The sequence below is a fragment of the Phyllobates terribilis genome, unplaced genomic scaffold (assembly GCF_046119375.1).
Source record: "Phyllobates terribilis strain yellow unplaced genomic scaffold, ASM4611937v1 Scaffold_1__5_contigs__length_1240528914, whole genome shotgun sequence".
In the NCBI taxonomy this organism is placed as follows: Eukaryota; Metazoa; Chordata; class Amphibia; order Anura; family Dendrobatidae; genus Phyllobates; species Phyllobates terribilis.
In genome coordinates this window covers 720,346,818-720,369,082 of record NW_027362761.1, presented here as the reverse complement: position 1 = coordinate 720,369,082, position 22,265 = coordinate 720,346,818, and the positions used below count along the sequence as shown (strand labels likewise).

Genomic DNA, 22,265 nt, shown 5'->3' with positions numbered 1-22,265 from the left:
AAGTATGCCGCAACCTACCTTGACGACATTGTAGTCTTTAGCCCAGACTGGGCTAGTCATCTACCTAAACTGCAGGCCGTTCTGGATGCGCTGAGAAAGGCGGGATTTACTGTAAATCTGAGAAAATGTGCTGTTGGGAAAGAGGAGACCCAGTACTTGAGCTATGTCGTTGGGAGAGGCGAAATAAAGCCTCAAGTCAATAAAGTGGAGCCAATCCAGACCTGGTCGCAACCGCTCTCCAAGAAGCAAGTAAGAGCATTCCTGGGAATGGTAAGATATTACCGGCGGTTTATCCAGAATTTTTGCCATGATGGCCACGCCACTGACGGATCTCCTAAAAGGCATCAGATCAACCATGGTGAAATGGACGGAGGAACCAGAGACTGCGTTTCAACAGTTGAAGCTAGCACTGTTTAAGCAGGCAGTCTTGGTTGCACCAGACCTCAAGAATGAGTTTGTGGTCCAGACAGACGCTCCAGAGGTTGGTCTAGGAGCCTTACTCTCTCAAGAGATAAATGGGGAAGAACATCCCATTCTCTACCTGAGCCGGAAACGTTCGCACTGTGAGAAGAACTACGCAATAGTGGAAAAAGAGTGTTTAGCCATAAAGTGGTCCATAGATACTATAAGATATTACCTACTAGGCCGGAAGTTTAAGTTGGTGTCAGACCATGCCCCTTTGAGATGGTTAAGGGAAAGGAGGGGTAAAAATGCCAGGGTAACTAAATGGTTCCTAGGTCTTCAGAATTTTAACTTTCACGTGGAGCATAGGCCCGGCAAGTTACACAGGAACGCGGATGTCCTCTCTAGGATTCCCTGCCTGGTATCAGAAAGTGCCAAAAACCCCGGCTTTGGGCAGAGGAGGGCATTATGTGACAGTTACTGGTATGATATATGAGGGGTGGTATGCATAGGCGGATTATAATGAGGGCAATCCGGGCTACCGCCTGGGGCCTCGGGTCTCCAGGGGGCCCGGGGCTCCGGGGGGGGCTATGGCCGGATTGCCCTCATTATATGTGTGGCCCCGTGGGACATACCGGCAGACAGTGGCGGGGGGGGGCCCCGGACCACTCCCCCAGCAGCGGCCGCCGCTGCTTCTTCTTCGGCCGGGCCGCACTGCAGCAGTTAACTTCCCTGTGCTGGCCCGGCCGCGTCACTGCTAGGAGACACGGCCCTGTGCGCCGCCGTGTCTCCTAGCTGTGACGTCACGCAGTGCGCGCCCGGCCTGCACTGCTACTTACCACCAGAGAGGAGCAGAAGCCAGGAGGACTGGAGCCGAGCCGGGGGATGGTGAGTGAGTGAGTGTGTATGTTTGAGAGTGAGTGTGTGTATGTGTATGTATGTATAGGCAGATATCATTGTGTGATGTCTGTTTATATGTATTTTTGTGTTTCAAATGTGTTTATGCATGTATGTGTATGTCTGTATATGTTTGTGTGTGTGACTGCGTGCGGCCTCCTGCTGAGTATAGATGGCGCCGTGTGGCCTCCTGCTGTCTCTGGAGGGGGGGCCGTGCGGCCTCCCGCTGTGTATAGATGGCACCATGCAGCTCCCTGCTGTGTATAGCTGGCACCGTGCGGCTTCCCGCTGTGTATAGATGGCACCATGCAGCTCCCTGCTGTGTATAGATGGCACCGTGCGGCCTCCCGCTGTGTATAGATGGCACCGTGTGGCCTCCCGCTGTGTATAGATGGCTCCGTGCGGCCTCCTGCTGTGTATAGATGGCACCGTGCAGCTCCCTGCTGTGTATAGATGGCTCCCTGCTGTGTATAGATGGCTCCGTGCGGCTCCCTGCTGAGTTTAGATGGCGCTGTGCGGCCTCCTGCTGTCTCTGGAGGGGGCTCCGTGCGGCCTCCCGCTGTGTATAGATGGCACCGTGCGGCTCCCTGCTGTGTATAGATGGCACAGTGTGGCCTCCCGCTGTGTCTAGATGGCTCCGTGCGGGCTCCCTGCTGTGTATAGATGGCTCCGTGCGGCCTCCCGCTGTGTCTAGATGGCTCCGTGCGGCCTCCCGCTGTGTCTAGATGGCTCCGTGCGGCCTCCCGCTGTGTCTAGATGGCTCCGTGCGGCCTCACCCTGTGTCTAGATGGCTCCGTGCGGCCTCCCGCTGTGTCTAGATGGCTCCGTGTGGCCTCCCGCTGTGCATAGATGGCTCCGTGCGGCCTCCCGCTGTGTATAGATGGCTCCGTGCGGCCTCCCGCTGTATACAGATGGCTACGTGCGGCCTCCCGCTGTGTATAGATGGCGCCGTGCGGCCTCCCGCTGTGTATAGATGGCGCCGTGCGGCCTCCCGCTGTGTATGGATGGCGCCGTGCGGCCTCCCTCTGTGTATGGATGGCGCCGTGTGGCCTCCCGCTGTGTATAGATGGCTACGTGCGGCCTCCCGCTGTGTATAGATGGCTACGTGCGGCCTCCTGCCGTGTATAGATGGCTCCGTGCGGCCTCCTGCTGTGTATAGATGGTTGCATGTGCTCAATATTGAGTCATACAATTAATGTAAGGCTATGTGCCCACGATGCAGAAATGCTCCGGATTTTTTTTGAGCATTTCTGCATCTCCCTGGCAGAAAAAACGCATTCGGATTGTACGTGCGTTTTTCCTGCCAGGGACATGCGGATGTGAAGCGTTCTTCACATGCATTTCCGCATGCGGGTTGACAAGCTCTTTCCAAGCGATTTTAGCATCACTTGGAAAGTGCTTGACAACTTGGTCACACCATATAAATCCATGCAAACGGTACGGATTTATATAGTGTGACCGTAAAAGCATGGTAAAAAATAAATATATACTTACCTTCTGATGGCCTGCCGACATCAGCGGTCGCGTGACCCGTCACATGACTAAATGACGTCACGGCAGGCCCTTTTCAGACCATCGCGAGCTACCGGCAAGCCAGGACGCATCGGATAAAGACACCGGGGGCCATCAGAAGGTAAGTATAATACTTATTTTTTATTTTATTTATTTTTTTTAAAGGTTCTATGGTACCCGGGTCTGGAGGAGAGTCTCCTCTTCTCCAAACCCGGGTACCATCCGCACATTGAAACACATGGATTCTGCATGTACAGATGCAGTGATGCGGATTCCATGCGTTCCAATGCAAGTCAATGGCGGCCGCGCTTCCGCAAAATAATTGCCAGTGCTGCGGATTTTTCCGCAATGATAATCCACAGCGGAAATTTCAGCAGCATGTGCACAGCACATGCGGATTATCATTGGGGAACATGGCAGACCTTCTACCAAGCGTTTTTTAAGCATTTCTGCAGCGGAATTGCCGCTGTGGAAACGCTTAAAAAACGCATAGTGGGCACACAGCCTAAAAAAAAAATATTATAATTAATATTGTGCCAAATTAATTTCACGTGAACTATCACATGATCTATCACAGGGGATCATGTGACATGTCACGTGATAAATCAGGTGTGTGTGTGTGTGGGGTGGGGGGGCCCGCGCCTTCTAAACTGCCCGGGGCCCTTGCTACTCTTAATCCACCCCTGGTGGTATGTGTCACACAGGTTGCAAGCCTGTATGATCTGAAACCAATAAACTTTCTGCCAGCATGTTAAATGCTGGAGATTAACTCACTTAAAGGGTGTAGTTTTATGGGAATGGCAGAGGGCGGGAGGCCATTCCCCTTCCTCCCCTCAGGGTGTGGCTGAGCAAGGTTTAAATGTTCAGTCAATTTTTTTCTCTGAGTAGTGTGTCGTCTGGAGAGGGAAGTCTTCAGGCTGCGTTGGGCTGAAGCCAGAGAGCAACACTGGCGGACAGGTGTTGATGAAGACTTCGCTGTGCTACCTGGAGCAGGCCGAGCCTTGCTTGCTAATAGACTCTGTTGTACTTTCTCTTTTGTTTTCCCGTTAACCCAGAGAGGGCCTGTTTATTTTTATGGGACACTGCTAGAGTTTATGCCGCATAATAAACTCGCAGGAAGTTTCACCCGAACCGTGTGTCCTCTGTCTGCCTCAGGAGAGCCGAGCAAATCGCTTTACCAGACTGAGTTTTTTGTCCCCTGATTGAGGTCTGGTCCAGGATTGTGATGCCCCCATTTGGTCTGAGGAGCACATTCCTTAGTTGATGTCGAAAGACATAAATCCATGCGACACGTTCATTCCCGATCCGAGAGTCTCAAAGGTTGTCACAATTTTTACTCCCATACTCATCTGTCTCTCTGAGGTTACCTTTCAGTGCTAGCAATTTCATGTCCATGATGCTGTGATCACGGTCCAAAAATGTTTGGCCATAGGTAGATCTATTCTTTCTTCTTCAATTCTGTGGCGATGAGAATTCTTCCTTGTTCTAAGTTTTTGCCCTGTCTTTCCTACATATAAACCCCCAGTGGACATTTGGTATGACGCGCCCCCTGGGCCATATTCTTTAGGGGAATACCCGGAGCCGGATCAGATGGGGGTTGTAGTCTTCCGAGTGGCTGTGACCCGGTCCGTGCCCAGGGTGTCAAGCTCAGTTGTATGTGGCAGTCCTACAGATGTTATTAAGTTCTTAATGTCGACTACGCCACCCGTTGTATTGCGGTCACTATGGCCGCCGCTGCAGCAGGGTCCGCTGAGGCTGATGGTGTTGGTGCAGCTTTTGGTAGTATAACCCCCAACGGGTGGGGTATAGCCTCAGGGGGTCAGGTGCAGAGGATGGGGGTTGTGGTGGTGCAGCATAGATGTTAAGTGAAGACAGAGTCGGGTTGTGCAGTTTAGGGTATTTACTCACTGCTGATGTTCCGGTCACTCCAGCTTCAAGTGACCACCCGAGCCGTGCTGCGTCCACCAGGTCCTGGACTCAGCAAACCCCCAAACAAGTCCGGAGCGTGACCCTGAGCTCTCCTTCTGTCCTTTCCTCTGGCCGTCCCCACTAGTGATCCACCCAGGTCCAGCTCCCTCGGGCCTTCTGTTGGGACACCCTTGGCCTTGGGTTCCCTGACCCTCCACGTGGTATGCCTTCGGGGTGGATGTGGTGGGTGGCCGTGGCAGACGCTGCCCACGGCCTCCGGTCTCTGGCTAGGGTGTGCTTTTGCCCCCACCAGCTTGGGATCCGGTACCCTATTGCCGACTCTTCACCCGGGGATTGAATTTGGGTTCTCAGAGTCCTCTCTCTGTCTCCTCTGGGTCTTTCCTTCTCTGCTCCACTCTCTCTCTCTCTCTGGGGCTTCTCTGCTCCTCTTCCTCCTCTGACAGACTGACCCTGATCTTTGATGGTGCCCACCTTATATACACCCTCTATGTGTGAGCTCAGGTGACCAGCACCCAATGAGCTCCTATCTTTACCCAGGCTGCTCCCCCTATCTGCCCCTACACTACTTGGGATGTACCACCCCCCTCCCACTCCAGCCAGGAACAGACTCGGTCGTACCTGCACATTTCTAAGTGGGAGTACCGTCGGTCTGCTCCTCGGAAATGGGATGTGTGTAGTGCATGCAGCCTACCGAGCTCAGGTCCACACTCCATCCTTACCCGGGAGTGGAATATCACACCTCTGGGTTGAGGTGCAATACCCCTGTAGCAGCCGAATCCTCAGGGTGCTACATTCCCCCCTGGTAAATCACAGCACATCCTCGGGCTGTAAGACATAACACCAAAAACATACAAATTTTTGCATAAACATATAAAACATATAAAACAACATATATTAGCATAAAACTTTTCATATAAAACATTCTCGTCGCCTCTGGCTCCTCCTCCGGTCACTGTGCAACGTGTGACCGGGTAAAGTGCGACAGTCTCTCTAGAAAACTGGTTTTCCTATAAAACCGGTAGGGGCGCTTTAGGACGCGCAACTGTATACAAAAAGGGAAGGTGGCCGCTCTCAGTCCTCGGCCAGGTATTGGGGAGGAATGGGATGACCGCTCTCAGTCCTCGGTCAGTGGGGTTTAAGGGATAAACAGTTCACACTTGCTGGTCCCAACGGGGACTATATTATCAGCAGTTCACTGTGCCCCGACGGGCAACTATATACAGTCTCTCTCTACCGTACTCAACGACGGCGTCCTCCTGCTCTTTCTTTGTGGACAGTTTCAGTTTCAGACCCGTTCGGGCACGTATGCTGGGCAAACAGATCTTCTCCCAGATGCGGCACTCTTGATTTTATGGGCGCGGTGGTGGTGGCGCCCGGGTTGCCCGGGCCTTGCGGCCAGGCCTGGGGTATCTGGAAGGTAAAGGGCACCGTAAGGACGGCAGCGCCCTGGGCTACTTGGCCCTGCGACCAGGCCGGGGGCTCCGCGGAGGTAGGGGGCGCTGTTGGTATTGCGGCGCCCGGGGGTACTAGGCCTTGCGACCAGGCTGGTGGTACTTCCTGCTTGGTCACGCTCGGGGTCGAGGCGTGTGACGTCACAGGGGTCGCGGCTCCCGTTTGAGGCCTATTCTGCGGCGGTGACGTTGCAGCGACGGGCACGGCAGGATAGACTTCGGGCTCTGCGACGGGGAGCTGGGGCAGGTACGCGGTTTCCCGGTTTGGGGTATAGACGTCCCCTTTACCTGCCTCCACTCGTTCAGCTCCCTTCTCGGCGCCGTCTCCGGCCTTCAATCCTCCCGCGCCATCCTCAGAGGCGGTCTGTTTCCTCGTCTCGGGCGGCGTGCTCCGCTGACAGGTCTCGGTCTGCTGGGCCATCTCACGGCTCCACTCCGCCAACGTCTCTCGCTGCACCCGGGCCATCCTCCTTGCGAGGCCCTCCAGAGCGGTCTGTGCACACTCCCGGTCTCGGGGGAGCTGTGCTAGGACCTCCACTAGGCCTAGTGGGGTCGTTGTTTCCAGCAGGCTCCTGACCAACGGGTCGGTGCTGCTCTGCTCTCCTTCAGTTGTCTCCAGCAGGCTCCTGGCCAGCGGGCCGGTGCTGCTCTGCTTTCTCGCCATCTCCGGGTAAGCTCCTCCGATATTCTTCTCCAGGCTTCTTGCCTCCGGGTGCGCTCTCTCCAGACTGCTCCAAGCGACACCCATCTTTGCTCTCTCCTTTCGTCTCCTCCCACCTCGAGGGCGGTCCCGGGGCCACTTGGTGACTGTCAGCTCCAGGGGCTGTTCTTTCACGCTGACAGACACCTCTAGCATCACAGTCTCTGTTGGTGGGGGCGGTTTCCACTTTTGGCGCCATTTTCGGTCCTGGCCCACGATGGGAGGTGGCCTCTCGCCACCCTCTGGCACGCCCATAATGGCGTCCGCTCTGGCAAGGCGGGAAATCTTCGGAAATGGCGGGAATCGCTTCCCAGTGGCGGGAAACTCTGCAGATGGCGGGAAAAAGCTGTTAATGGCGGACAACCGGCGGGAATCGACCTGTGATGGAGTCCGATGGCGGGGACCCTCCGGAACCGGCAGGAGACTTCTTTTTGAGGTAAACTCGTTCTTTTCTTCAGGCACGCAGTACCCGGGTGTTGCGGGCACGTAAGCCTGCCGACTACGCCAAAGTTGACGCGCCCCCTGGGCCATATTCTTTAGGGGAATACCCGGAGCCGGATCAGATGGGGGTTGTAGTCTTCCGAGTGGCTGTGACCCGGTCCGTGCCCAGGGTGTCAAGCTCAGTTGTATGTGGCAGTCCTACAGATGTTATTAAGTTCTTAATGTCGACTACGCCACCCGTTGTATTGCGGTCACTATGGCCGCCGCTGCAGCAGGGTCCGCTGAGGCTGATGGTGTTGGTGCAGCTTTTGGTAGTATAACCCCCAACGGGTGGGGTATAGCCTCAGGGGGTCAGGTGCAGAGGATGGGGGTTGTGGTGGTGCAGCATAGATGTTAAGTGAAGACAGAGTCGGGTTGTGCAGTTTAGGGTATTTACTCACTGCTGATGTTCCGGTCACTCCAGCTTCAAGTGACCACCCGAGCCGTGCTGCATCCACCAGGTCCTGGACTCAGCAAACCCCCAAACAAGTCCGGAGCGTGACCCTGAGCTCTCCTTCTGTCCTTTCCTCTGGCCGTCCCCACTAGTGATCCACCCAGGTCCAGCTCCCTCGGGCCTTCTGTTGGGACACCCTTGGCCTTGGGTTCCCTGACCCTCCACGTGGTATGCCTTCGGGGTGGATGTGGTGGGTGGCCGTGGCAGACGCTGCCCACGGCCTCCGGTCTCTGGCTAGGGTGTGCTTTTGCCCCCACCAGCTTGGGATCCGGTACCCTATTGCCGACTCTTCACCCGGGGATTGAATTTGGGTTCTCAGAGTCCTCTCTCTGTCTCCTCTGGGTCTTTCCTTCTCTGCTCCACTCTCTCTCTCTCTGGGGCTTCTCTGCTCCTCTTCCTCCTCTGACAGACTGACCCTGATCTTTGATGGTGCCCACCTTATATACACCCTCTATGTGTGAGCTCAGGTGACCAGCACCCAATGAGCTCCTATCTTTACCCAGGCTGCTCCCCCTATCTGCCCCTACACTACTTGGGATGTACCACCCCCCTCCCACTCCAGCCAGGAACAGACTCGGTCGTACCTGCACATTTCTAAGTGGGAGTACCGTCGGTCTGCTCCTCGGAAATGGGATGTGTGTAGTGCATGCAGCCTACCGAGCTCAGGTCCACACTCCATCCTTACCCGGGAGTGGAATATCACACCTCTGGGTTGAGGTGCAATACCCCTGTAGCAGCCGAATCCTCAGGGTGCTACAGGTACATATAATTAAGTACAACACATTAGTTAAAAAACAGATTCCAAGAGCCACCAGAATGTCAAGGAAACATCTGCTACATTATAAAACTAAAGAAGAAAGCAACTTGGTATCTCTAGTAGTGGTCACCTATAATCCAAATCTGGAAGTTTTAAGAGGGGCTGCACGGAAATTACTGCCAGATTAAAATCCATATTTCCAGATCCCCCACTTCTGTGTTTTAGGCAGCTCCCAAATCTTAGAAGCATCATTGTCAGAAGGAACCTTGTTCTCTCCAACAATAACAGGAACCTTTCCCTGCAACCAGAAAAAAATTAACTCTGTCAACTTAAAATAACAACAGACAAGGTAAAGACTCCCATCTCACATCAGGGCTACAAGATTCCAAGTACTTTCAGCTGCACAAGTAATGTGGTGTCCAGCATTATGGACATGAAATTGCTAGCATTGAAAGGTAACTTCAAATCTCAGAGACAGAAGAGTCTGCAAGTACAAACTTATGATGACCTTTGATGACACGTTCAGAGCAGGAATGAATGTGTCATGTGGATTTATGTCTTTCTACATCAATTATGGAATGTGCTCCTCAGACAATTTGGGGACATCACAACCCTTCACCAGACTTCAATCAGAGGATAATACAACTTTCACATTCCTTATCTATGAACTGCTCCCATATTTACTGCACTGTTCTATGTCCTGTTGTTTATAAACATGTGACTCTTCAGATTTTGTGTTATATTATGCCTGATGAAGAGATCGGAGTACTCACAAAAGCTTACTATTTGTTACCATCTTTTTTACCATCTTTTCAGATAGCCATTAAAAGGTATCAACCACTGAGTACTCTCAAATTTTTATATTTTTCCATCTACTGGCTAAAGATATCATTTTCACTTTTTAATTAAACACTCACCATTAATGGTCTAATATTCAGGAAATATATTGCAGAAACTGTTGCAATGGTATCATTCTATTACAATAGCACACCCGAATTCCGTGAGCTCTTTAAAGGGAACCTGTCACCAAGTTTTCCCAATATACACCAGCCACCACCTTTACTGCGTGTTTTACAGTGTTCTTTGAAGATGTATGAGTCTCCAACCTCCTCTGCATAGCCCAAAAAATCTTCTTTAATGCCTTCATACGATGCGGTCCAATCCGATGGGCATCACTGGTCTTGATCCAGTGCCTCCATTCTGGTTGCAAACACTGTCCTCTCCATGTGGATGATGTATGGAACCCTGCTTAATGTGGATGACGTGTCTTACGTCATCCACTCAGTGTCCTGAATCACACTCCTGCGCAGACGTACTTCGTTCTGCCCTGCTGTATTGTAATGCCCATGATCCAGGAGAGGCCAAATAGTGCTGATGACCCAGACGTAAAGCCGGCGCATGCACTTTACAGCACTTTGCTCTGCACTGAGCACAGGAGCATGATTGGGGGACTCTGTGTGAATGACATCGGACATATCATTCACATAAAGCAGGGTTCCAGACATCATCCACATGAAGAGGACAGTGTTTGCAACCAGAGTGGAGGCATTGGATCAAGACCAGTGACACCCATTGGACTGGACTGCGTCGTATGGGGGCATTATAAAAGATATTTTTGGGGCTATGCAGAGGGGGTTGAAGACTCATATACATTTCCTAAATACTGTAAAACAGGCAATAAAGGTGGTAGCAGTAATTTATAATTGTAAAACCTGATGACAGCTTCCTTTTTAAATGAGCGATTCTTTTACAATGGCAGAGTAAATGGCTCGAGGCTTGATTTTTTTAAACCTGTGGCAATGAGATTGAATAGAATACCTGTTGCATATAGGGTAGCTAATATTTTGCACAAATTTGCATGACCCTAGTCAGCAAGAAAAATCGTAGAAAACACTTTAACAGATACACCGTACTCTTCACAACATACTGCCTATTTTCTGACAATGTGTATTCAGTCTTGTCTGTTTATTCTATAAATGTGGTATAATTGTCAGTTTACCTACATTTTATTTTCATTTTACCATCCTGCCCTTTGAAATGGATTCTTTTTGTTGTTATTCACACATTAATGTTAACGTGTTATTTTGAGTACATATTACTGATTATTGATACTGATTTTTCTTTTGTCTCTTTATTGGGCTATTCCAGGAGCCATGGCTAATCATCTTATTACCAATGCACTGCTTCGTCCTCGTGGCGCTAACAATCCCTATAATACATTGCTCGGGGAATTGGCTGTCTATAACAACCCTTCTGTAAGCATATACAAATTACAAGGTGTGCTTGAGTTTCTCTTAACCTTTTTTGTTGAAAAGACCCTCTGTAACTATTTAATAGATGGTTTAAAATTTCTAGCAATTATTCTTTCTTTGCAACTCCATGCTGCTTTTATCAGTAGTGCTTACTATTAATGTTAATGTAATGATCAAAATAGTGCACTGTGGGTTTGCAATTAGTTTAATGGATGGAGCAGCACAATTTACTACTGTTAGTACTGTAATATTGGTTCTTATAGCTTTTTTCTTTTTCCAGATTTATGTTTTAAACATTTCTATATTGAGAAAAATTCATATTTGTTAACAATTGTATTACTTTTATTACGATCGCTAACCTTTCTGCTTTCTGAAGATTATCAATTATGTTCTTCAGGAGTTTTTCATGTGTCTTCTGATTGTGTATTAGTCGTGGTGGGATTTGGTGGCCTCCTCCAAAACTATTGGCTATATATCATTAGTTTATTTTGTCTAGTTTATTACAGCTTTGTTACTAATTTATGAATACTAATAGTAATTGTTGCAAAAAGAGGGAATTCTCGTATTTAAAGGGAGTCTGTTAGCAGGTTTTTGCTATGTAAACTGAGAGCAGCATGATGTGGAGGCTGAGTCTGATTCCAGCGATGTGTCACTTACAGGGCTGCTTGTTACTGTTTCAATGAATCAGAATAAACCAGTGTTTCATCAGCAGATTATCACTACAGGACTAGGTGTCTCATGCCTCCTAGTCATCTTCTGTATAACAATGCCCCACCCCTGATTAGCAACTTACTGTCAATATACAGTGTACAGAGAAATCTGCCAATCAGTGATGTGGGCGGGGTTATACAGGGCTCAGCATTCTAAGCACTGTAGGACCTGCAGCAGTGAAAACAGTAATTGTATAAAAATTACAGCATGGAGACCTGCAAGTGAAATATCGGTGGAATCAGGGTCTCAGCCCATACATCATGCTGCTCCCAGATTACATAGCAGAAACCTGGTGACAGATTTCTTTTAAAGGCTTTTGGTATGTAATCTAAGGACAGCATGGGGTAGGAATTAAAACACAGATTTCAACAATATGTCACTTATTAGGCTGTTTGCTGTTGTTTACTTACAATTAAGGTTTTACCACCTAGTTTCCACGCTGCAAAAACGTACCACATTAGAGCACTGCTTTATGTGACCCCAGTAATATCCAATATGCTCCAATATTGTAGTGTCTTCTGGAAAAGCTTTTTGCTAGATTTTGGAAAATATTATTATATTTTGACAAGATGCTGGTTGAGTAAGGATTTTCATTCCATCTCTAAGGGGTTGTCTCTCAAAGACAAACCCTTTAGTGTTAGGACATATGGACATCATAGACAGTATTCTCCGCTTGGGATCCCCTCTATGATCCCGATTTGAGATTCTATATGTGAACTTTATGAATTGCATTTTCTTTGAACTAAAGTGTGTATGAGTCTAATCTTGTTAGATTGAATGATGTCAGAACTCAGTGTAGGCCAGTTGTCTACACCAAACAGCAAAAAACCCTCTACGGGATCAATCATTTGTCACTAAATTTGGTAGAGGAATATTGGTCAGCACTCTGGAATGTAGGTGATACACAGTGATAGGGTGAATACCAAAGCTGTGGGGTACAGAGAGTCACGGCACTTCAAATCGTGCAATGAAGTTAAGTAACCTTCATTGACAATTCAACATATATAAATCAAAGATGGAACACATCATATAAATGGCCTACAGATTTGTCGTCCCTTACCTTGATCACCTCTTTGAATAAAGTAAATGTAATAACAATTAAGCAAAATAAAAGTTTTGATTATAAATATATTCAAAGTTCATCCATCGTAATCTATTGAAAAGATATGGTGACATCACATCACATAATTACTCCCCATGAATAGAGTAGAGGAGAACTGCTTATGTAAAACATGGAATATGGAATAATTTTCTAATATTATTCTATCATTTTTTTACATAAGCAGTTCTGCTTTATTTCATTCAATACCATATATTTTATGCCATCTCTGCAAAAGGGTGTGACGGATAATTTTGTCTTATCTATTTATGTATGCTTTATGAACTTTGTTATAATTTTAACTATTACTTTACTGATTTATTATATTTACTTTATTGAAGACTGTTATGAAGGTTCAGGAGGACTGAAACGCGGGCCTTTCTTATGATGCATGGTCCAGTTTTCATTTCTCCATTCTGATTGGTCATTAAGTATTGGATACAGTCTACTTCAATGACCACTGAAGAACATCTGGTAGTCATCCTCAAAATTGTTGCCACTACCTTAAAGATCATCTAAAGTATTATGAATCTGCTATGTGGAGCCTTTTTGATAAGCTCTGAGAATCGATGCTTCTAGAGCAGAATTCCTGCATAATAGATGCAATGAAATCAGTTAAAAACAGATACTTAAAGTGGTTGGCCAAGATTAGAAGTTGACCTCTTCTTTTTTTGCTTGTTTCGATATCAGCACATATTTTCATATTTTTTTCATGAGATATACTATGTGCTGCAACTTTGTCATAACCCTTTTAGTATGGCCATGTGCATGAGCCCTATTAATAAGTATGTTAAAAACTTAAAACAGGTGTCATATTCTCTTTCCGACCTATCTTGAATATATTGCTCTACGTACTTAAGTGTAATAAATATCCTCTTGATGCCAGTTAAAGAGATTGTCATTTTTAAGGCAAAATTCGCTCTTTGGCTGGATTTAAAAGAAATGGTACATTGCCCTGCAAGTGTGCCGTGTGATTATTAGGCTTACTTAAGTGCCATACACCCGTGTCACTTGTTACCTGGTCAGGGAAAATTTTTAGCCTGCATATGAAAACAAAGACATATACATTTACTTTCGGTTAACTGATTTAAATGAAGATGACAAGAAATTGAGAGAAAAATAATGGTAATAAGCAGCATAACTAATAATTACACAGCAATTAAACTTTAGATTCACATCATCTCTTTACCAGTTACAGAAGCAGTCCAGTGAAATTTTGTTTTCTATCATATATATATATATATATATATATATATATATTTAAACTAGTGACTGAGTGAATAAAAAAAATTCCCTGGACTGCTACTTTACTAGTCTGTTTTTTTTTTCTTTCTTTATTTTTACCTCATTTCAATAGGAAAAAAGGAAAAATGTATTTTCCCTGTTGGCTTAGCATATTATTTTTCCCTGTTTTTACCATTTTACCATATTATCTTTTAAAAATTATTTTTTGTGTGTAAACATGGGAGGTTATTCTTTAGGAAAGATTCTAATTTAACATTTCTTTTAGTATCTCTAAGGCAGTGGTTCCCGAGTCCCGACCTCTTACCCTGAGCCACATTCAGCTCTGAGAGAAGGTCATTAGCCACATCCAAGCACCCACCCCGCTAGTAATGAGGTTCTAAATATCAGCATAATAGCAGTCAAAGCTTCCCTACAGGAAGCGCACTGATATTTTGTGCCTCCTTCCCTTATAGGCAGTATACTTACATTCAGGGGTTCCCATTTTAACCCCGTTCCATATTCTTCCATCAAGCACACTATTGCATCTATCTTAAGCACCTCTCTAACTAGCAACATCATCCTATCTCCAGCTTACTATACTTGTCCTTCTCCAGTCCCCCACCAGTATATGTGCATTCATATCTGCTCTTCTGTGCAGGACTACTCACAAAAGTCAACATCTGGAGACCTGCTCTCTATAGCTGTTAGCTAGACCTGGTGCTAATTCACCCAACTGGGGGACAGCCATGAACTTCACATCATGGGTATTTAAAGCAGCTTAGATGCAAAATATAATGCTTTTGGATATCCTGTATTTCAGAGAAGCATGGTGACTTTACAGCGCTGGGGTCCTAGGTTCAAATCCCACCAAGGACAACATCTGCAAGGAGTTTGTATGTTCTCCCTGTGTTTGTGTGGGTTTTCTCTGGGTACTCTGGTTTCCTCCCACACTCCAAAGACATACTGATAGAGGATTTACATTGTGAGCCCCAATGGGGACAGTGATGCTAATGTTTGTAGTCGCTGTTGAAATAAATGGTACTATATAAGCAAGAAAATATAATACATAGAATATTGCGTGTAAGGTCGGTCTACTTGAACTGACAAGCGGTACTAAACGACTGCTGGTCAGTAAATATTTACCAAACATCATTCATTTAACAACCCTTTTACACAGGCAAACTGCTAAACAATGTTCCAAACATACCCCAAACATACAGTCAATGTCACTTCTGTAATAGATCATAAACTATGTATAGGATACCATTGTTCTCGTTTACACAGGGTGATGTGCTGCTGAAAAGGAAGATTTTTAAGCAGGTTTAAAAATCATTTCACCCGACGAACCATCATTTTGCGCGCTCATGACGTCATCGACAGACTGTTTATACTTAAGGTTTATCTTTCTTAGGACTGCTCATTCATGATATTCTTTCATTGTAAACGCACCTTTACACCAACATACAATCTATTCAGGCTCAAATTGACCACTGGAGAATTACCTATTGGTGACTACAGTCTGGACAGGTTGTTCACATGTCACACAATCTGGTGCTGTAAGAGGTAGCAAGGTGCGGTGTCTTATTCACTTCAAGAAATGTCATGAGAGACTCTGGACTGCTGGCAAGTATGGAAGCAGAAGTAACATACAGGTGAAAGTTGACTGCTAGCAAAGAACTTTATGTTGTCATTGAAGAGGAGTGTAGACTAGGCGCAACATGGACAATATGGGTGGCATTATGTATGCACTATGGCTGTCATCCTATTGGCAATACCTTATTCTATATGGTTGGTGTTAAATATGCAGTAAACTAAGGCTCATATTATTTGGACTGTGTATACCTCTACCTTGGGTCATTTTCTATAGGCACTGTCACTGGCAGTATTTGGACAATATATATAATTGATATATGGCACTATGATGTGTACAATATTTTTAGTATTATGTGGGTTTTTGTTTTCGCTTATTTGTTGTTGTTTTTTGCTTTACATATTTACTATTACTGTTGGAAAAATGCTGGCTACTTTTATATATTTAGTGCACTTTTTATAATTTATCAGATACTATTCTATTGTGCTACTAACTAATAATTGATTTTGCTACATAAATAATACAATAATGAAACAGGATCTGCAAGCCTATAATTTTATTCCTTTCACTACTAATCCAATTTCAATGGACCCCATTTTGGAAACTACACTTCACAAGGAATTCATCTAGGGGTGTAGTGAGTGTTTTGAACCCACAGGTGCATAAGACAATTTTATAACATTGGGCTGTGGATATATAGGATTCGATTTTAGTCAATAAAATGTTATGTAAGCTACTCATTTTTAATTTAAAAAAATGGAGCCAACATTTTGTTGCGCAAATTCTCCCAAACATGGTGGTACCCCATATATTGTCGGAAACTACTGCTTTGGTCACATGGCAGGCCTAAGAACGAAAGAGCGTCATTTCACCGATCCATTTACCATCCATGTGGACGTTAAATGCAGTTCAGGCACACCATAGGGCTCAGAAGAGAGGGCACCATTTGGATTTAGAGCACAGATTTCATTGGATTTTATTTGGGGGCATGGAGCCATGTTGCTTTTCCAGAGCCTTTGATCTACCTGTGACTTGAAAACCCACTATTTTTCTGTTGACTGATGATGGAACTGAGTGGGAACTTGATTTTTGTGTGATGAGTTGAAGGTTGTATTGGTAGCATTTTGGGGCATATAACATTCTGTATTTGTTTTATGGCTAGGTTCGCATTTATCCCGTGCTCAGCTGAGCACTTACACAGATTCAGATGAATCTCCTGATAGAACTATTCACTATAATGAGGTATATGGAGTCAATCTGGCCTCTGTTTCAGCAGTGTCTCATCTTTTAGGTATACACAAAAGTGTGGTCAGCTATACTTTTGAGTTCTAAAAATGCACTGCTTAAAGGGGTATTCCCATCTCCAAGATCTTATCCCAATATGTAGTAGGTGTAATAATAATAATATTAGCAACTACCTCCAATTAGAAATGTAGTATAGTTTTTCTTATGTTTGGAACAAAGAAATAGTAAGAGTTTAGGCATTTATGAAGCAATTTTTCAAACTTTTTTTTAGAGAACTTAAAAAAACTCCATGTGCACAAATTCTTATGGGTATGTGCACACAATGTCTTTTAAATTCAGGCGATCACTTGGAATTTTTCAAGTAAAAGACGCTTAAGGAAACTTTTTTTCCTCCTGAATCATTTTTTGTGTAGTTTTTTTAATTCATTTGTTGAGCATTTTTATACCTGCAAGCATTTGTTTGTAGGGTTGTGACTGTTGTGTTGTTCGTTTTTGTGACTTTTTTTACTGTCATTTTCCAGTCATTTTTTTCACTCCATTGAAGAAACCACAAGCTTTTTTTATGGCAAAAACTATGGCAAAAAGCACCAAAAGACATTTGACCGTCTTCCAGTCATCTTTTGATCTTTCATGTTGACTTGTATTGTACAATACTGAGCGTTTTCTGAGCGGAAAACACACGAAGAATGAACATGTCTCTTCTTTTAACTGCCTAGCATTTTTAGAAAACTGGAGTAGTAAAATAAAACGTTTAAAAGCCTGAACATATGCACAACAACAAGTCAAGTCATTTTTACATATAAATGGAAATGTTCATTTTTTTAGCATTTTCTGAAAAAGAAATTTTGTGCATATAAGGCATAATAAAATAATATGTAGCACTCTCTTCGTGATCCTGAAACAATCCTGAAACAATTATCTAAATTCCTGCAGAGAACACAGGAGTAAATCTTCTGCTGATTGGCTTCATTATACAAAATAGGATCAAAAGAAACAAGGAGATAAGCCCCCTTTTGACATGTGTTGTACTTGTTGGAAGCACATGTATGGAGTGGGCTCAGAATCTGTGTTATTCTGTGTTTTTTTGGCATGTGGAATGGTGGAAAAATCTTAAACCTACTGTGCTTTTATTTATGCAGCGGAAATTGACTTGTAACTTTGATTTTTAAATCCGCAGCATGTCAATTTGTCTTGCGGATAATATGAATTTTATTTTTATTTCCGTATTTTCCCTACAAAATTGAGTGAGCTGCTGAAAATTTGAAGATAAAAAGCCCATATGTTCCACACATAACTTTATCAAAAAAGTTTTATTAAAGCTAGGTAAATCAGCAGACAGGAAGTTTACAAAACAAAGTAGTTTTATGTTAAACTTGACATTTCAAAAGGAGACAAAAACCACAGTGGAAAAAATGTGATAAGTAATCATGCTAAAAACCATACTAAGATGTAATAAACAAAGCCCATGTGATAAAAAATAGCTATTTGATGATAGAATGCTGATAAAAATGTGCACCAAAAACCCAACGAAGGAAAGTAGGCCTCATTTGGAAGTCAGTTATTTTTCTTATACTCCAAAAACTTACCTATTTTCATCAATGTTTTGGATCAGATTTTCTTCAGGGTTTTTTTTTGCCTACAAGTTTTTTCAAGCATCTCCTATCAAACATACATGAAAATTGGATAGTACATGGATGGCATCCGAGTACTGTCTGTATTTTTCACATACTCATTGACTTCTATTGATAAGTTTAATCTGTGTTTAGTATGTAAAATCAGATATGTCTCCATGTTTTGTCATGAACCACTTCTGTCCACAAAAATACACGGACACATGAAGAGCCCCACAATCTATAAAAAGTACGAGTTCTATCGCTGAGAAATACAGATAGAACTTGCATGAAAAAAATTGAGCCCCTAGCCTAACTGTGGGCAGAAGCATTTTAGGCAGAAAGGTCCAGGATTGGAGAATTATTCTGACTCCCATCACCCCATTACTCATGTGACATTGTCACAAGGTGCTGATGTTGCCATCGCAGCCAAAAACCCACTGAAATCTGATGTTGGCATCTTTGTACACCTAATAGAATCTTAACCTTGTCACCCCTGGGCCATTTTCCACTCATTCAGTTTTTGTTTTTTCCTCCCTTTCTTCCAAGAGACATAACTTTTTAAAAAAGTGCAATTTCATAAATTTTTGAGGGATTTTTTTATTTACCATGTTCACTATACGGTAAAACTGACCTGGCAATATGAATCTCCAGGTCAGTACAATTATGCAGATACCAAACATGTATAGTTTTTGTATTTAAGTGGTGACATTTGTTTTGTGAAATTTGTAAAAAAAAATCAACAACTTTGCTTGTGTCCCAATATTCCGAGACCCGTAACGTTTTCAATTTTTGGGATATAGTGATGTGTGGTGGCTTATTTTTTGCGCCCAGAGCTGAGTTTTTACTGATACCGTTTTGGGGTAGATATGATGTTTTGATTGTTTCCTATCGCATGTTATTGCAATGTTGCGCCAGCTAAGAAAACACAATTCTGAAGTTTTGTGGGTTTTTTTGTCGTTACACTGTTTACCGATCAAATTAATTTATTTTATATTTTGATAGATCAGACTTTTATGACTGCATCGATACCAGATTGGTGTATTTTTTATTTTTTTTAATTGTTTTATTTTTAATGGGGAAAAAGGGGGGTGATTTGAACTTTTGTGTTCTTGTTATTTGTTTCATATTTTTAAAACTTTTTTTTACTTTTTACTGTATTTAATAGCCCTCTTAGGGGACTTGAAGATGTGATCGGCTGATTTCTTGTGCTATATACATAGCAGTGCTTCAGCATAGTGAAAATCATGATCTCCTATGAACGACAGCTACAGGCTGGCTTTCACAGGAGAATCGTCATGACAAGCACAGAGGTTTTCACCAGACCTCCTTGCTGCCACGTGTTAAATGCCACTGTTGGACATTGACAGCGGCATTTAACAGCTAACAGCCGTGGGTTCCCTCTGCTGCACCAGCAGCTGTTAAAGGCACATGATGGCTGAGCCATCATCTACTGGGAAAGATGGGGGCTCTGCATGCGAGCCCGGATCAACGGCAGGAATACGTCATATGACGCACATATCATATGTCGTGAAGGGGTTAAATGCTGCTGTTGGAAATTACATTCAGGGAGGTCAGTTTACTCTCCAAAACCCCTCCCTCCACAATACAATCATGCAGTGTTGATGATATTGTCATATTAGCTGCCATGTTTGTGTTCCTAAGAAGCCCAACCTATGGCTAGGCTTCATAAGATATTGTTAATTTGACAATATACCATGATACTAAAGATCAGTTGTTCAAATTCATGGGGAAAGAAAGAGATAAAAAATGTGTTAAAGCTTAAAAAAAAAAGTTAAAAATAACAATCAGAATTGTGTTTTTTCCATCACCCCCCAAACATTTAATAAAAAGTGTTTAAAAAGCTGTATGCATGTCATAATCATATAAATAAAAATTACATCTTCCCACTCAAAAAAGCACTCAGTCAACTCCATCCATGGAAAGATGAAAAGGGTCTTAGAAAATAGCAAAACAAAACAATTGCTCCTCAAGTTCTGAATTTTTTAACAGCATTAAAATAAAAATGTATATATATATTTGATATCAGATACTTTGTCATACCAAACCTGATGAAAAGACCTAAGCAGTCTTGAAAGCTTGCTTTGTAACATAACTTATTTTATTTTTGTTAGCCATTAAAAGGTATCATAACTACAAGATTATTATTTTGTTTCTCCCACTGAGAGCAATCAATGTCTAAGGATGGCATAATGACATGTTCTGTTCAACATATTGCACATTTCAATATTCAAAAAAAAGGTCAAAAGTGAGCTTCAAAGCCTTAAAGAATTTAAGTTTTTGTAAGATACTATTCTGGAGTACCTCAATGAAAATAATCTCATAACCCATTATCAACTTGGGTTTGTCAGAATCATTTTTGTCAATCTTATCTGACCAGCTTCTATGAGTATGTAAATTCAAGACTGAACTTTGGACCAAGGGACAAAAAAGGAGAACTATTAGACTAGAGGAAAATATATGTAATTGACTCAATAACTGGCTCAGTGATAGGAAACACAGGGTGTTTATTAATAGAACACAGTTTATTTGAGTCATAGTGAACAGTGGGTTACCACAGGGGTTAGAATTGGGCTATCTTCTTTTTAATATATTTATTATTGAATATGTTGTGGGCATGCAGAACAGAATTTCAATATTTGCATATGATACTAAGCTTTGTAAGGTAACCAACACAGAGTTGGATGATTTATTACTATAGAGGGACTTTAGGAAACTGAAAGCTTATCCCAAGAATAATGTAAGATCATGCATTTGGACCAAGAAAAAAAGTACAAATATGCACTAAAAAGCTAAATACGGGGTAAAATAAATACAGAAAAATACCTAGGGTACTTGGTGGACACTAAACTCAACCTTAGTCACCAGTGCGAGGCAAGAAGGATGCATTAAAAAAGGTAAAGATGATCATGACAAGAACATAGTTTTGCCTCTATACAAGTTACCAGTCAAACCACACTTTGAACACCATTAAGAATTTTGGACTCCAGTTTATAAGCAAGAGATAGCTAAACTAGGACAAGTGCAATGGTGCAATGGAGAGTGGCCAAGGGTACTAAAGGAAAGAATTTTTCAGAATTCACAGGTACAAAACAAACATTCCTCATAACCTCCCTTATAACACAATCACACAAGATTTGGAAGAATTGGAGATTGCAAGCTGCAGAAGAATTATAAATACAAAGCTTAAGTGGAAGGCAAAAAAAGAGAAGGAAGGTTGGGGTAGAAAATAAACAAAAATGGGGAAGAAGAGGGTAAGAGCATCCATGTGTCTATACCCCTACCCAAGGACCTGAGTGAGCAACAAAAGACATAGAGGGGAGGGTTATACATGTGTTTTTACCATAATGCTATTGCTACCAGTGCGTGAAATACACTTTGTACTGTAAACTGATTTTAGTACAGAAAACAATAAACCTGCATTTTTACTTCAGGTCAGAATGCTGAAACTTCTTACATACTTTTAAGTGAGGCAATATGGTAGAGCAATTAAAGAATTCAGATGTGACACTGTGACACCTAGAGACTTTACTAGCAATGTCCCTGTATTATTAGATCACCTTTTAACATGCCGTTTTCACAATAGTTTATTTAGTGATATTATTCTATTGTTCCTCAGTTTTCTGTGTTGTCTGATGAAGCCAAAGAGTGTTAACCACATTCCATTGGGACAAGTTCCTAAAAGAAAGCTGTAACTGTTGTATTGAGATCTTTGTTTCCTGCATTTTGTGGATGTCTACATTTTTCTTACAGCCTCTGTTTTCAGGATCCTCTAAATTTAAGATTGTGCTATTCATGTCAGCTTGAACATTATCTATTCCTGAATTAAACAAAATGGTAATTGACCCAGCACAAATTCAGCAAAATGGCAGGTGGCTGAGGTAAACTAATATGTCATAAACAAAGGGATGAGACAAAGTCGCAATTAAA

General features: G+C 43.6%; 1 protein-coding gene across 12 annotated transcripts in view; it reads left to right on the top strand.

Moving 5' to 3' along the window:
* The window catches only part of ADGRL3 (adhesion G protein-coupled receptor L3), a 1,088,292-nt gene that overhangs the window by 883,170 nt on the left and 182,857 nt on the right, over nt 1–22,265 (top strand). For 4 of the 12 annotated variants that reach the window (XM_073686314.1, XM_073686315.1, XM_073686313.1 and 1 more), the window contains one exon: nt 10,731–10,859. The exons of 5 other annotated variants lie outside the window; for them this stretch is intronic. In XM_073686314.1, coding sequence (XP_073542415.1) covers nt 10,731–10,859 — 129 coding nt within the window. The remainder of the gene's footprint in view (nt 1–10,730; nt 10,860–22,265) is intronic. 3 more of the 12 variants (XM_073686321.1, XM_073686322.1, XM_073686320.1) reach the window with 1 other exon arrangement.